General features: G+C 35.3%; 1 protein-coding gene across 3 annotated transcripts in view; it reads left to right on the top strand.

Annotated features, from left to right (window-relative positions):
• Nucleotides 1-340: 340 nt before the first annotated feature.
• The window catches only part of LOC121372741 (striatin-3-like), a 57,398-nt gene continuing 43,206 nt past the window's right edge, over nucleotides 341-14,532 (top strand). For 2 of the 3 annotated variants that reach the window (XM_041499226.1, XM_041499225.1), the window contains exon 1: nucleotides 341-767. In XM_041499226.1, the coding sequence (XP_041355160.1) occupies nucleotides 555-767 (213 nt within the window). In that variant the 5' untranslated portion in view covers nucleotides 341-554. The remainder of the gene's footprint in view (nucleotides 768-14,532) is intronic. The other variant, XM_041499227.1, reaches the window with a different exon arrangement.

The following is a 14,532-nucleotide window of genomic DNA, read 5'->3' as shown; positions in this document are numbered from 1 at the left end:
ATACCAGATTTTTTATCTTGCAAGTTCTCACATTTCGATTTATAGTAACGATTCGAATAGTAACTTGTGAACTCTGAAATCGTATCGTGAGAACGCAGCTTAAATGCAAACGCGACCCTGTGACATCATGTTAGTTTCTGACGTCATCGTAAAGTATACATGTTATGCTTGAGTAATATATGTTACCATATTGAAACGTATGTTTTTTTTAATATACACGGACATCATATATGATATAGATCAAGAGTTCCATACTTTTTAACAAAATTACTCTTAAAATATTATTATATTTTATTTTTAAAAATTTTGATAGTGTTTTGGAGACAATTTGTTTTTCATCTTTAAAAAAATTTATTTTCGTTAGTCACACTTTACGTTATTTCTGTATGACTATATCTTATTTATATAATTAATTTCTACTCGAGGTACATATTGCCTTTACGCAAGTCTCGTGACAAGGTAAAGTGAAAAAGAATCTGATAGCATAATCAAAACTGAAGTTGAGGTTGTAGCATCAGTTTGAGAAAGCTGATTGTAATGGCGGCCAAGAAAAGATGATTGAAGACGGCCCAGGATCACAAATCGGAGGGCAAGTCGGCCCAGGGACTGGTATAAACATTGGCATGGTCACTAAACAACAACAAGATGTAGAGTCTGGGCAGCGTCCCCAGTACTCTATGCCTGGCATCCTTCATTTTCTTCAAACGGAATGGGCTAGATTTGAGATGGAACGATCCCAGTGGGAAGTTGAAAGAGCAGAACTTCAGGTTAGTGTTTTTAGCTCATTTGCCGTGCTTCTACCATTTGCTTACAATTAAATCTCATTTTGTAATTAAGTTTCTATCGTTTTGATGCATTAATTAAATTCTGGATGTTACATGTTTACAAGTTTTGACAGCGGCATTTGTCGCCATTTTGTAAGATGGCGTCCATGTCTACTCGTCCTACAAATCAAATTCTTTGTTCTTGTCCTGTTTCTGATTAGCAGTTCTTCATAAAAGTGACAGTTTATTGTGTCAGTTTTGTTTATAAAATGCATACAAGCAGATGTCAATTCATCTTGTGTAATAATTTGCCCTTGAGGTCGTTCAGGTGTCAAAAGTATGGATTCTGTAAATGTTAAAATGATCATGACTCGGACATGAGTTATTTATGGATTTTTCAGACGTAACTGTATAGATAGATATAATCTACTACATCCAGATATAAAGTTTTAGTTATAATGCCCTCTACCCATACCCCTTTCAAATGATACGCTGTTCGTGCCAGCTACAAATTGAAGGACATACCCCCACCCCCAAAGAAAAGAGGAGGAAAAAGATTCTGTCAATGCCAACATATTTTTTTCTCATTGGAAAGACATTTAATCCATGATGAAAAAAAAAAAATGTTATAAGGATATGTAATAAAAATGAGGAAAAATATCCGCCCGGTTCCCCCCTTCCCTAACCCTAACCTTAACCCCAACCCTAACCTTAACCCCAACCCCAACCCCAACCCCAACCCTAACCCCTAACCCTAACTAAAAATAATGGAGGGGACCGGGCGGATATTATACCAAAAAGGACACATCTTATTTCAAATTTGTCAGAAATCAGAGTCCAAGTACAGACTTTTATTTTATGACTCAAGTCAGCCTTATGTCATAAAAAGGTAATTTTAAGAGGTCTCTTTATGAAAATTGATGTATGTATTCATTAAATAGTGTTCTTTGCAAGCACTAATATATATATATATATATAATATAAAATTGGCAAGGTGTCGTAAATTAAACAACTTTGGAGCAGCTTCAGTATTTTCAGGGCACTTTTTTATTCATTAAAGAGAACAAAAATTAATAGAAATAAATTTATGTAATTAATGTGCTTGCTTTAATAAATGAATGGCATAATATATAACAGGCATATTTTATTAATTAATAATAAATTTTAGAATTAATTATTGAAAAAGGCTTTTTTAATCTCAGTGCAGCATGACACTAATTAAGGCAAGATGACACTAGACTATTGTAGCATGGTGCCACACCTTACTAAAACAAGCTAGGAAAAACACTACTAATTTATTTGAATACCTATAATTTTCCCCCACAAAGTTTGCATCTGCAGGTACAAACATCACAACTGTTTTATTAGATAAAGCCAATAAACTTGCATCCTTTTCATGAGACAGCAAGTTAGTAGTTAATGAATAATTTGGTGGTCAAATGCAGACATGTGAAAAGAGTGATTGTTAGGTACTATCAGTACACTTCAAATGGATAATAAATTATAAATATGAGTGTTATTTGTCAAACAAATGCAAAATATTGAAAATATAAATGTCTAAATATTCAACGATACATAATGCACATTATTTCTTAATATCAACAAGTATAATTGTATAGTTAATTAATAAAACGGTTAAATGTGACGGCTATTATATATAACGGGCGCAGCATTTTGTACCATCCCAGTGAATACGCCCTCTGGCGAGCTGGTGGTTACGTAATACCTAACGTGTCACGTCAGGAATTAGTCTTCGAACTGAATAAACAAAACATACCTGATTTTTGTGGATACATCGCAATGTTCTGTAATAATATATATCCGAGTAACACAGCAACGTGTATATGTGGTTTATTTTTCAATACAAAATAAACCACCATTGTCAAAGTGTTGAAATAACTATTATATTTTGTATATAAATTAACCCATGTACTGAAATAATAGTCTTAATTGGTCTTTTCTTTCCGTGACCTGTACCTGTGGTTCTTGATTGGCAGGTGTTTATTTAGACGGTCCGTAAACACTGTCTAGACACACTAAAAAGAAGTTCCTCTTTTATTAAGATCACAGGGTATTGTGTGATAACCTCAAATTGTGATGGACTTTACCAGCTTTATTACTGTAAGTAATTCTGTAAAACCCTTGATTAAGTAGACTTTCCCATCTAAAATCACAAAACTGACCAATTACGTAGTCCCAGAGAAAAGAAAATTTATCACTTGGGTATTGTGAGTGGTAGTTTTTGCTCGAATGTATCCTACCAATAGGCCTAATAATATGCATTTTTTCTTTGAATTTTTTAAAAGGAAAAAAATACTATAACTCCATTTCGTTATATTGATGCAAATTGAAATATATTTAGTTAAATTGCTTATTATACTATCACGTCATTTATGTTGTTTTACAAGTCAGGTTAATGAAAGCGAAGTGCCTTGTCATAAATTAGAGCATTTGTTTACACTGTGCATAATAGAGAAGTTGGACCTGAGCTGATGTCACTTCGCCCCAAGCTATACCACCGGACATTACAAAAACGAAACAAAATGGCTGCCCCCAGTTAGCAGGAATAATCATGTTTTTTTATTAATTCTAAAATTATGCGTTTTTCATTTGTTAAAGTGTCAGTATGTGTTGGTGGTCCGGGTATGCATCTTTCCAACACATAAGACTCTTGTTGGAGTTTAGTCTACCTTTAAGTAATAATTTTCACATAATCAGCCATTTTCATTATTTTTAACATTCAATTGTAATTTTAACCTATTTCTGTTTTAGATGTTTGATTATGTCATTTTAGGGAATTCCCCTACCAAAACAGACTGATATTTGTATCATTCTGCTTTTTAACATAAAGTAAATTAATGTAACATTCTGAGGTTGGGAATACCTCATTTTTGAAAACAGAGTTGACAGCCCTTAGCATTGCTGCCATATCTTGCGTGTTTTTGTAAAAGGGCAAGATCCATTTCTCACAAACTATAAGCCCTAGATCAATGAATCTTGGTTCAGTGTTCTCGCTGGGTAAAAATTAAAGGTTGGGCGGCTGCGCGGCACCACACCCTTTAAAACCGGCCTCGATGGCGTCGTGGCAGGCCATCGGTCTACAGGCTGGTAGGTACTGGGTTCGGATCCCAGTCGAGGCATGGGATTTTTAATCCAGATACCGACTCCAAACCCTGAGTGAGTGCTCCGCAAGGCTCAGTGGGTAGGTGTAAACCATTTGCACCAACCAGTGATCCATAACTGGTTCAACAAAGGCCATGATTTGTGCTATCCTGCCTGTGGGAAGCGCAAATAAAAGATCCCTTGCTGCTAATCAGAAAGAGTAGCCCATGTAATGGCGACAGCGGGTTTCCTCTCAAAATCTGTGGTCCTTAACCATATGTCTGACGCCATATAACCGTAAATAAAATGTGTTGAGTGCGTCGTTAAATAAAACATTTCTTTCTTTCTTTCACCACCAACAAAATAAATATATATATTCCTCTTTTATTCTTCTCTTTTTTGTGTCTTTTTCTCTCTCTTCTTTAAAACAACAAAACAACAACAAAGATTTGATAGTCAGTCACGATCGTAGCAGGGGGCGTAATGCAGCTCAGTGGTAGATCGAGTGTCCTCTATACCTATCCTAGTTATATGTGAGGGTAGAGAGCTTGGTGGTTACCATGTTGTTGTGTGTTGACTTTGTGGAAAGACATACTCCTTATTTTGCCTATAAAAAAGTTTATACGAAATACAAGCAGACTCGCCTTTTAATTGAACCGAAGACGTTATCGTTCTGATATTCATGGGCAGTTCCGGTTTTGCTGTGCTAATCAATGTTTTAATATTATTTTAATAAAGATTTCAAGATATACGAAAAACATAAAATACGTTTGTGTGATCTCCTAATGTCGAATACATTATTTGTTATTTTCATCTTCATCGAATGAATCGATCTCTTCGATAAAATATTATCGCCAACCAGAGCCCTCAAAAGTACCTGGTCTCCGGCGGCAAATCGCCGCCTGAAACAGCTTTTGCCGCCGCCTACTTTTCGAGTAAAATTGTTCAGTTGCTGCATTTAATGGATGGTGACTGATTTGCGCTAACAGAGGCCATGAGAATGCATCTCAGAGGTTCGATTTTTCAAATCTTTCTCAGGGAGGGCCCCCAGACCCCCCCACTTTGCCCCCTGCTATCATCACTGTTGTAACCTGCTACTTCTTAAACTATTGAGGGCGCTGGCCAACTGATAAAAAGTTTCGTTTTTGTAAAGGCGGTGTATATATTATTTGGCACCCAAGATAAGTGATTTTAATGCTAAACACTACCACTTCCGTTGTTTTTATAAGCGGTGATATCCCCCCAAAATAACAAGTTTACAAATGTTATAAAGAACAGCTGAATAAAAAGAATGACAGAAAGTAAAAATCATCAGTTACAATCAATTCTGTCTGCAATTGAGGACAAAATATCAAATGACAGTTAGTGGAAACAAAAGATAGAGTGACCGTTCTGATCGCGTGACAAATTTGGCGCCAAATAAGTGGGGGGGTTTTCTATCGGAGATTACCGAATCCATAAGAAATACAAATATTTTCATTGCTCCAATAAAATATAACTTTTATTGTGTGTATTAAACATACAAATGGATACAAGTATGGAAAAAATAGAGGCTGTTAAAAATACTGTTAAATTACGTTACAGTAACTGTCGTAAATGTTTCGTCAATTGCTTTTACGTACACAACGCAGCTTGCTTCCTTTGATGTTCAGTGTGCAGACTGATCGTTGTGTTTTTTTATGTGTGGAAAAATGTGTGCATTTCGAAATGACGGAGATAGGTGCTGTAAAATATAGTAGGGTGCTGTAAAAATAAAGAGGGCGGAGAGAAATGCTGTAAAAATAAAGAGGGCGGAGAGAAATAATAATGTTTACCCATCGAGAACACTGGATAAATTTTTTTTTTGCATAACCTGAAAAGGTACCTAGACTAACTTAAATGGTACTTGTTTTTGAACCAGGGCTGAAATAACATATTAAGTTGTGTTTAGTCCTAACCTGACCGACCCACACTGGATAATGGTACCTAGACGAAAAATGACCCGTGTCAAAATCTTGTTTGACCTCTTTTGGGGAAGAATGTAGTTTTTTGGGGTTTTAAAAAAAAATTCAGGCTTAAACTAGTATAATATTGATCTTTATTATCCATATGGTTCAACATATGATGTAACATTGTTAAAGTTTTGCTTTTTGCTCCATTTTGCACTATAAGCTCTAGATTGATGAAGCTTGTTTTTTAATATGTATGCATAGAGATGAATATCTATGGTGTTCTACAAGGAACATTTTGTTGAGTGTCATGTCACAATTCGCTGTGCAACTTTTAAAGATTACTACACAATTCAAAAATGTTAAATATAGTTGCTAATCAATTTTTAGTTGGTTAGTAACTGTCAGTAATCAAAATTTAGAAAAATAAATATACCATGAACTATTAGAGACTAATTTTTTTATGATGGGTTAGAAATTTAATTCTGCTGAATTCTTGTTTTGGCGTAACCACCCATGATAAAACATGTTTTGATGAAATTTTGCTGCTTGACAATTTCTGGGGGTTTTTGACTGTCGTGATGCATTTTTTTTTTTTTTTTGCTATCGTTGTTAGAAACTTAGCAGTTCACTGGGTAGGTTTTTTTTTTTTTTTTCAATATCCTAATTCAAATTTTTACAAAGTTCTGTAAGGTGGTCTGTTTTATCATGGAACAGAATGAGAGATATTATATGCACACATTTTACCATATTGAAAGTTAGGATTCACATTTTGGGATTCCAATAATTAATAAATAAATAAATAGGTAACTTATACTGTTATAGACTTCCATTAATCAGGGCTTCTAGATTATGGTAGCCCCATTTGCATGGCTAGTGATATTCAATGTTGGGCTAGTAATAACTACTATTGCTGTGCCCGACAGCTAGTGAAAACAAATTGTCAAATATTTCAATTAAGTTTATTTTGTAAATATGAATATCCTGCTCCACCCCATCCTCCCACTGTTAAGTGTTTTTAAACTCTGTCTCACTCTTTAAGTGACAGGGGAGGGACGGGTTAGTTGAGCCACCCCTTCCCATTGGTTTCTGAATAGAGACATGTGACATTTGGCACCATATTTGGAGAAGTCATGACCCTGTGCCTCCAAGATGTAATGGTCAGGCATCAGGCACACTTGTGTACATTTTGGCTTGAAAAAGACATTTTAACACAGGAGAAAGTAAGATTCATCACTCAAGATATATTGATTTATCTCAGAAGAATCATAAATATTTTGCATGTTCCCAAACTTGCGATTAAAACATTGTTTTACTGTGTATTTCCATGAACAGTTTGGGTTAGGTTTGTGTAACCATTTTAACAGCATGGATTAAGATATTAAAACAGCCAGTATGGGGCAAGTTGTGCCAGTCTGATTGGGGTATGTTGATCCATGGAACAACTTACCCCATTGTGTTTTCTAAACATGATCAACTTACCCCTATTGTCTTTTTTTCCAGTATGTTTTTTCCAAATTCAAAATGAACGTTTTCAGTCTTACAATATATTTATCAGGCATTCCTATATGCTTAATGTTTGGATTTTAAAATTACGATGTTTATTATGTTTGAATTTGTTTGCATTCGAATAAAACAATCTTCATGTGTGATCTTACCAAGTGGGACTTGTAGAGATACTGAATAAAATGTGTCAAGATAGAACTTTCAAGTAATTCATGTTTGTGACGGGATTTGAAGTTAGTTCTCAAATGTTAATGCGTTCTTATTGACTTTATTCTATGATTTAATGTGATTGGTGGTATGTTATATAGTCATGAAAGTATATTATTATTTGTGAGATATGTTCTCGAGAAATCTCTCGTAGTAGGCTGTTATAGAGAGACATTCAAAATAAAGGTTTTCAGTCTTACATTATGTTTATCAGACATTCCTATATGCTTAATATGTTTGGAGTTTCAAATTACGATCTTTATTACGTTTGAATTTGTTTGCATTCGAATAAAACAATCTTCAAGTAAAGTACAGTATATTGGTCAACTTGCCCCTTGATCTGGTACATCTTACCCCAGAAGGTGGGTTATTTGAGCCATTTTTTATAAAATGTTTGATAACCCACTATTATGCAGAGACACGACTAACTTGTGATAACTTGACTAGAATGTGTGCACAACTGTATACTGCAAACATTAGACTATAAACCATCACCTAGCATATCGTAAAGTTACATTCTCTGGTTACCATATTATAACATCTTGTACAAATGTGAAATACAAGCTCAAATGCACTTTTAAAAAAGTCTTGTGTGTTCGCTATGAACGGATATCGTCAAACGTATACACTTGATTCGTCGCCTGTGCCGCCATAGCTCGGCAAAGCACAAACGACAGCCTGTTGTCAGTTTCAGTTAACATGTGCGTTTGCCAATTTTAAATTGTAGGGTTCATCTCAAAAAATTAAAAGAGAAATCTTGCGCTGTATGAAGAACGTTTGGTTAAGGATACGGTACTAGAGTCTTTAGTTAAAACCGGTTTGATCTTGACAACGTATTATCGACAGGCATACCTTCCTATTTCAGAATTGATTTTTTAAAAGTGTTAGTAGAACTTTCAAGGTTTAGTTTGTATAGCACATTGATCATGTATATATTTTAAAAATAAAATATACTAAAGTAGACAGCTGGCCACTGTGAAAATTTCAAGGCAAATCCCCCACCTACCGACCTAGTTTAGTTTGTATACTAGTAACACATTAATCATGTATATATTTTAAAAATAAAATATACTAAAGTAGACAATGAACGTTTTCGCTTCTTAATTTTACGTGTTAAAATTGACAAATTAAAATAAATTTTATTTCGTTTGGAAAGGGTAAAGGTGGTGGGGAGGGGTTTGTTTAACGACATCAAAGATAAAGCATATTGATTTAATAATCATCCGACCCCATACAACTGTAAATAAAATGTGTTGAGTGCGTCGTTAAATAAAACATATCCTATCCTTCCTTCCATCTGCTGTTGGATATCTTAACATTTGGTAATTTTGACATATAATCTTAGAGAGGAATCGGGTGCATGTGCAGGGGGAGAGTATTGGAGGTTGAAACCCTTACTTGCCCAAGCTTAAAAAAAATTGAAATGTATTTTGGGGGGGAGCATAGCCCCATATAAACTTTGCTCATCACAGTCTATAACCCCAACCCCGCTGAAATCCCTGCACACACGCCTTGGAAACCCGCTACATTTTTTTTTAGCAAGGGATCGTTTATGTATACACAGACAGGATATCACATACCATGGTCTTTTATATATCCGCCGATGGGGATCGATCCTAGATTGACCGCGCATTTCCAAAAACCACCTTTTTAGGTCTAAGTAATGAATAAAAATAACATATAGTCTTGAAAAATGTTACGAAAATTGAACACAGTACCCTCTTCCTCTATCCCTAGAGCATTACATAATTAGTAACACCCCCTTACATGTAACGTGTATGCCAACAGCTGGCCACTGTCAAAATTTCAAGGCAAATCCCCTACCCACCGACCCCTGGAAAGGCGTTGTACCATACCTCTATGGATATAAATATGTTTTGGAGATATGAGATGACCCCTCAATCAAGACAGTTAAATTTGTTCAAAAATTGCGAAATCTCACGTGATCTCTTGTTGGGGAATTCTATACTTGTGATAAGCCAATGAAAACCGAGATCGGTACGAGCCCGTCAAAAGTGTCCCACTTTCAAAATACTGGCTTTGTTTTTGACCTGGATAAGCCAGCGTAGTGAAACCAATGTGGAGTGCAGCGTCATAAAGCACCAAACATAATTTTTCTGTTCTATATGCTTAAATAATAAAAATATTCCAGATACTGCCGCTTTAATTCAAGCACAGGAGTTGTTAGAGTAAACATTGGCTCAACTAACTCGTTCCTCTCCTATCTGATTATTACTATATTTTGTAAAATTGTATTAACTTAAAAGTAAAGTCCGGTTAGTGAATTTCTAATTGTGGCTTGTAAATTTTAAAAATCACTGATCCCATGGCTATTGGATTTTATAAAAATTCTAGAAACCCTGCATTAATAATGGCATTTGAGAAAAACATTTAATTCCATTCTGTTAATTTCAATTTTCTCTAGCATAAAGATTGTACTCTTTTTGAGCCCTCGTAAAAACATACTTCCTAAATGGTGATTTTGTAAGGAATATTTTTATCTACAGTTTTTGTTTGTTTTAGAAATGTACACACTCGCTTTAACTCTTTCATTTACAGGAGTTATCTATCTTGATTCTGTGAATGCTAGAACATCTATAGTAGATTGACAATCGAAAACATCGAGTGTATTTTGTTGACTGATATTCATATTTGAGTTGTTATTGCAATATTGAAAAAAAAAAAAAAAAATTGTCTAAATATGTGGAAATGTTATTGATGACGTAACACTCATATAGGCTCAATTTCTTGCTATTTGTGTGTGTGTGTGTGTGTGTGTATAGTTGTATATATATATATATATATATATATATATATATATATATATATATATACAGTGGACTATGTCTAAACCGGACTCACTTTGTACCGTCAAAATAGTCCGGTTTACATAGAGGACCGGTTTAGACAGAGTTCATCCAGAGTTATGGTTCTTTAATGATCGACAACTCGCGATCAACAATGACATTTGAACCCATGGATGGTTGGGAAACACAGTCATACAAGCCAGACTTGCAATCGATTATTTCACAGACATAATAAATATACTTAAAGAGACATTCCTGAGTTTGCCGCAATTTTTAATAGAGACTTTTTAACAATTGTAATTACATTTTTTTGCATAAAATATTAGTGGCAGAACTTTAAACGTGTTTCTGGTCGTTCTAATATTTGTACTAGGTTAAATTTCATTTTATTTCCTAAAACATTATTTATTCGTACGTACGAATTTAAATTTGTGTTCTAAATCTTTCTGTTTTGACTATGGATTTGAATCAAATTCTTGTATTAATTTGACTAGTTTCTAACGAAAGTTGAATACGTTGTCGTTTTTGGGGTTGCTCTGCCATTATAAATGAAATAAGACAACACAAAATACACACACACACACAGACACACACTAATACTAATCCGATTGATCTAACGCCCTATCGCAATAAGAGTAAACTTCACACGGGTGCGATTACATTTTGTATTTGATCTTGCGACGGCGTCCTGTTTACGCGGCAATTGACTATCATTGTTCAATTAATTAAGCAGCCCATCGTTCAGTCAAATCCCAATCCGGTGTAGACAGAGGTAATTAATACATGAATGGTTCTTTTGTTCTTGATTTTTGATCCGGAGTCCAGAGTAGACAGATTACGGATTAGGCAGAGATTTATACCTAAGAGATAAACGGTAGCTGGACGGCGTTAGAAATGGACCGGTTTACGCAGAGATCCGGATTACACAGAATCCAGTTTAGAGTCCACTGTATATATATATACATATATACATATATATATATATATATATACATATATATATATATATATATATATATATATATATATATATATATATATAACATACCGGACACCCTTGGGACCAAGTAAAATGTCCGGTTTTAAGAGGTTGTGCCCACGACAGGCGTGCTTGAACAGTTCTCTTATGTGAGCATGCCATAAATTACCCACACAGGTTAAGTTCTGTACTGATTTTTAAAAAAGGACTGGAAAATGTCTGGTTTTAAAGGAATTCCGGTTTACAGAGGGTCCAGTTTTGAGAGGTTATACGAGTAATTATGAATTATCTCTCCCGAGTGAATGAATGTTGTAAACCCGAGCCTTAGGCGAGGGTTTTACAACACTCATTCACGAGGGACAGATAATTCGTAACTCCTCGTAGCGAGTTGGTTATTCTCTTTATTACCCATTGTCAATTTTAACTGATTTTTAATGTAAAAATTCGTCTGCAGTCTACAACAAAGCCATCAGCCATTACGTCATATAATCTTACGTGCATTACATGACGTAATGTAAGTGACATCATAGCATAACGGCGTTCTTTTTACAGCCAAATGTTTACAGTACAAAATAATACGACTGTATTTGCATTTGAAAATAATAGTTTTTATATATTACTAAAGCCGCTGCTTATGAAAATATACCATTTCATGTTTACGAAACAAATGAGTCTATTTGTTTTTGTAAATCTTTGTAGATCGTATAACGTATGTGTAATCGGACTCATGAATGGAAACATTATATGAATGAAAGTGAAGTTCCGGCCATGCCAAGCAACCAACCAAACGTCGTGATTTTTAAGCCAGCCAATCAGTGGCTGTAGAAGCAATCTGCACACTGTGCAGAGATCGAAAAAATATTACCCTGTATATTTGAGCCCATATGGGTAATAAATATATATACTGAACAAAATAAGAAACTTCCGCTAACTTGATGAAAACAAACCAGGGAATAATTGTTATATAGTGTTCCATGATCGTTTGGTGCAAAAATCATGGCCATTGGGTAACAAACTGGGAGAAATTTTGACCAAGTGTGGTAGGGGTTAAAAAAAAAACCACCCACTTAATAACGGGTATGACCACCTCTTGAATTGACCACTGCAGTGCATCGCAGGCGCATAGAATTGACTAAAGTGTTGATTTCTGCCTGTGGAATATTGTTCCATTCCTGAATGAGCGCTTGACGAAATTCGTTGACGTTAACAGGTGGGTTGGGACGACGCCTCAATCGTCTGTCTAGACTATCCCAGACATGCTCGATGGGGTTGAGATCAGGACTTTTAACGGGCCAGTCATCAATGAAATCAATGTTATTTGTCCTAAGAAAATTTACAGTGTCTCTAGCTGTATGAGAGGTGGCATTATCATGCTGAAAAATCGAGATGTTGGCGTTGTTATGGAACAGAGGAATGACGTGATGAGCGAGAATGTCATCGCGGTAACGTTGAGCATTTAAATTGCCATCAATGACGACTAGTGGTGAACGATAACCATGGGCAATGGCTGCCCAGACCATGACAGAACCCCCACCCCCAAAACCATCTCGTTCAAGAACACAACAGTCAGCATAGCGTTCATTTCGCCTACGGTAGACGCTCACCCTGCCATCACCACGTTGTAAAGAAAATCTGGATTCATCCGAAAAAGAACGGTATTCCAGCGTCGCCGTATCCAATGAGTGTGTACACATGCCCAATTAAGACGATTTAGACGATGACGTTGCGTTAAAACGCATCTGATGTAAGGACGTCGTGCATGTAAACCGTTCTCCCGCAGACGATTACGAACAGTTTGCCCACTGATTCGGTTATTATGAAGCCCAGGTGTGTTAGCAGCAGTAGCAGTTTGCGTGTTCATGATATAGTGGTCTTGACCACGCGTTGTAACATGCGGACGTCCACGACGTGGCAAGTCATTGGTGCTTCCTGTCGTTCGAAATCTTACGCGAAGATTTCGTATCGCTCGACTAGAACTCCTAACATGCCTTGCAACGTCTTCTGTCGACATGCCAGCATCAAGCATGCCAATCACCCGTTCGCGTAAATTATTGGGTATTCTTGGCATGCTACAATGTAAAAAACTTCTTTTTTTTTACAAATTTTGAAGCGTTTTCGTTCAGTTGACAACAATGTCAGTAAGACAAGTAAAACAAATTGACCGAATACTACACGGGACATGTCGAACCATGAATGAACGTGCAAAATGAATTTCACGTTGTCGACGATTAACAGTGCAAAAATAATCAATAAAATTCATAAATCCTGATAATACAGCTCACGGCTAATACTACCTATATAATTTCATTACACAATGAATTCTTTAACACAACAAATACTATATGTACAAATCGGAAGTTTCTTTTTTTGTTCAGTATATTTCTTTTAAAACATGTTGGACATTGTTATTTAATGAAAACTGAAGATTTGTAAAGGATGTATTTGCTAAAAATAACTGATTATGCAGATGGGACTACTAGTCATCGATTGGAAGTGCAAATAAACCTTTGTGAAAGCGCCATAAACAGTGACGTCATGGATTGTGATCATAGGGTTTGAAAATATATTTTTAAAATATTAATTAAGTTCTGGAAATTTTATTTAGGTAATTAGACTCACTCATGTAAACTATGACACCCATCAAAAGAGCATTATATTGATACATTAGTTGTTTGCTTATAATTTAAGGTTGAAAAATGTAGGTTGACAATGACATATTTTACGTTGGAAACTTAAATCATTGATGATGATTTCTGGTTGTAAAGCTGGATGGATAGAGTTAATCCCCAAGCAATTTGTATGTTCATAAAAAAAAAATATATAATTGTGATTAAGTAAGATTTAACGTTGATAGTAATATTCAGGCAATTGTGGAGCCAGTGAGTAATTGTTTTGTATAATCAAGTTGAATAGTAACTTCTTTAGTGTGAAGCAGCAGTAAAACTACTAATTTGCCAACAGCTGAGCTGTGAAAAAAAATGCTGAAGAAAAAACTAGCAGGGTGGTAAAACATGATAGCATGATATAATTTTTATAATTCCAAATGTATAATTATTTCATTAATATAATATGAAAGTACACTCCAACTCTTTCTTCCTGAAATTAATACATGGAATAAGGGGAATCCCCATTTTGTGGTTCAGCTTTTCTTCTGTCTCTAACTAAATGAGGAATAGAACGGGCAGTATTGAAATTTCAGGTTCGGTATTGGCTTTAAATGCATGTCCGAGTTGAGTCTC

The sequence above is a fragment of the Gigantopelta aegis genome, chromosome 4 (assembly GCF_016097555.1).
Source record: "Gigantopelta aegis isolate Gae_Host chromosome 4, Gae_host_genome, whole genome shotgun sequence".
Lineage (NCBI taxonomy): Eukaryota > Metazoa > Mollusca > Gastropoda > Neomphalida > Peltospiridae > Gigantopelta > Gigantopelta aegis.
This window is presented reverse-complemented; position numbering and strand designations above follow the sequence as displayed.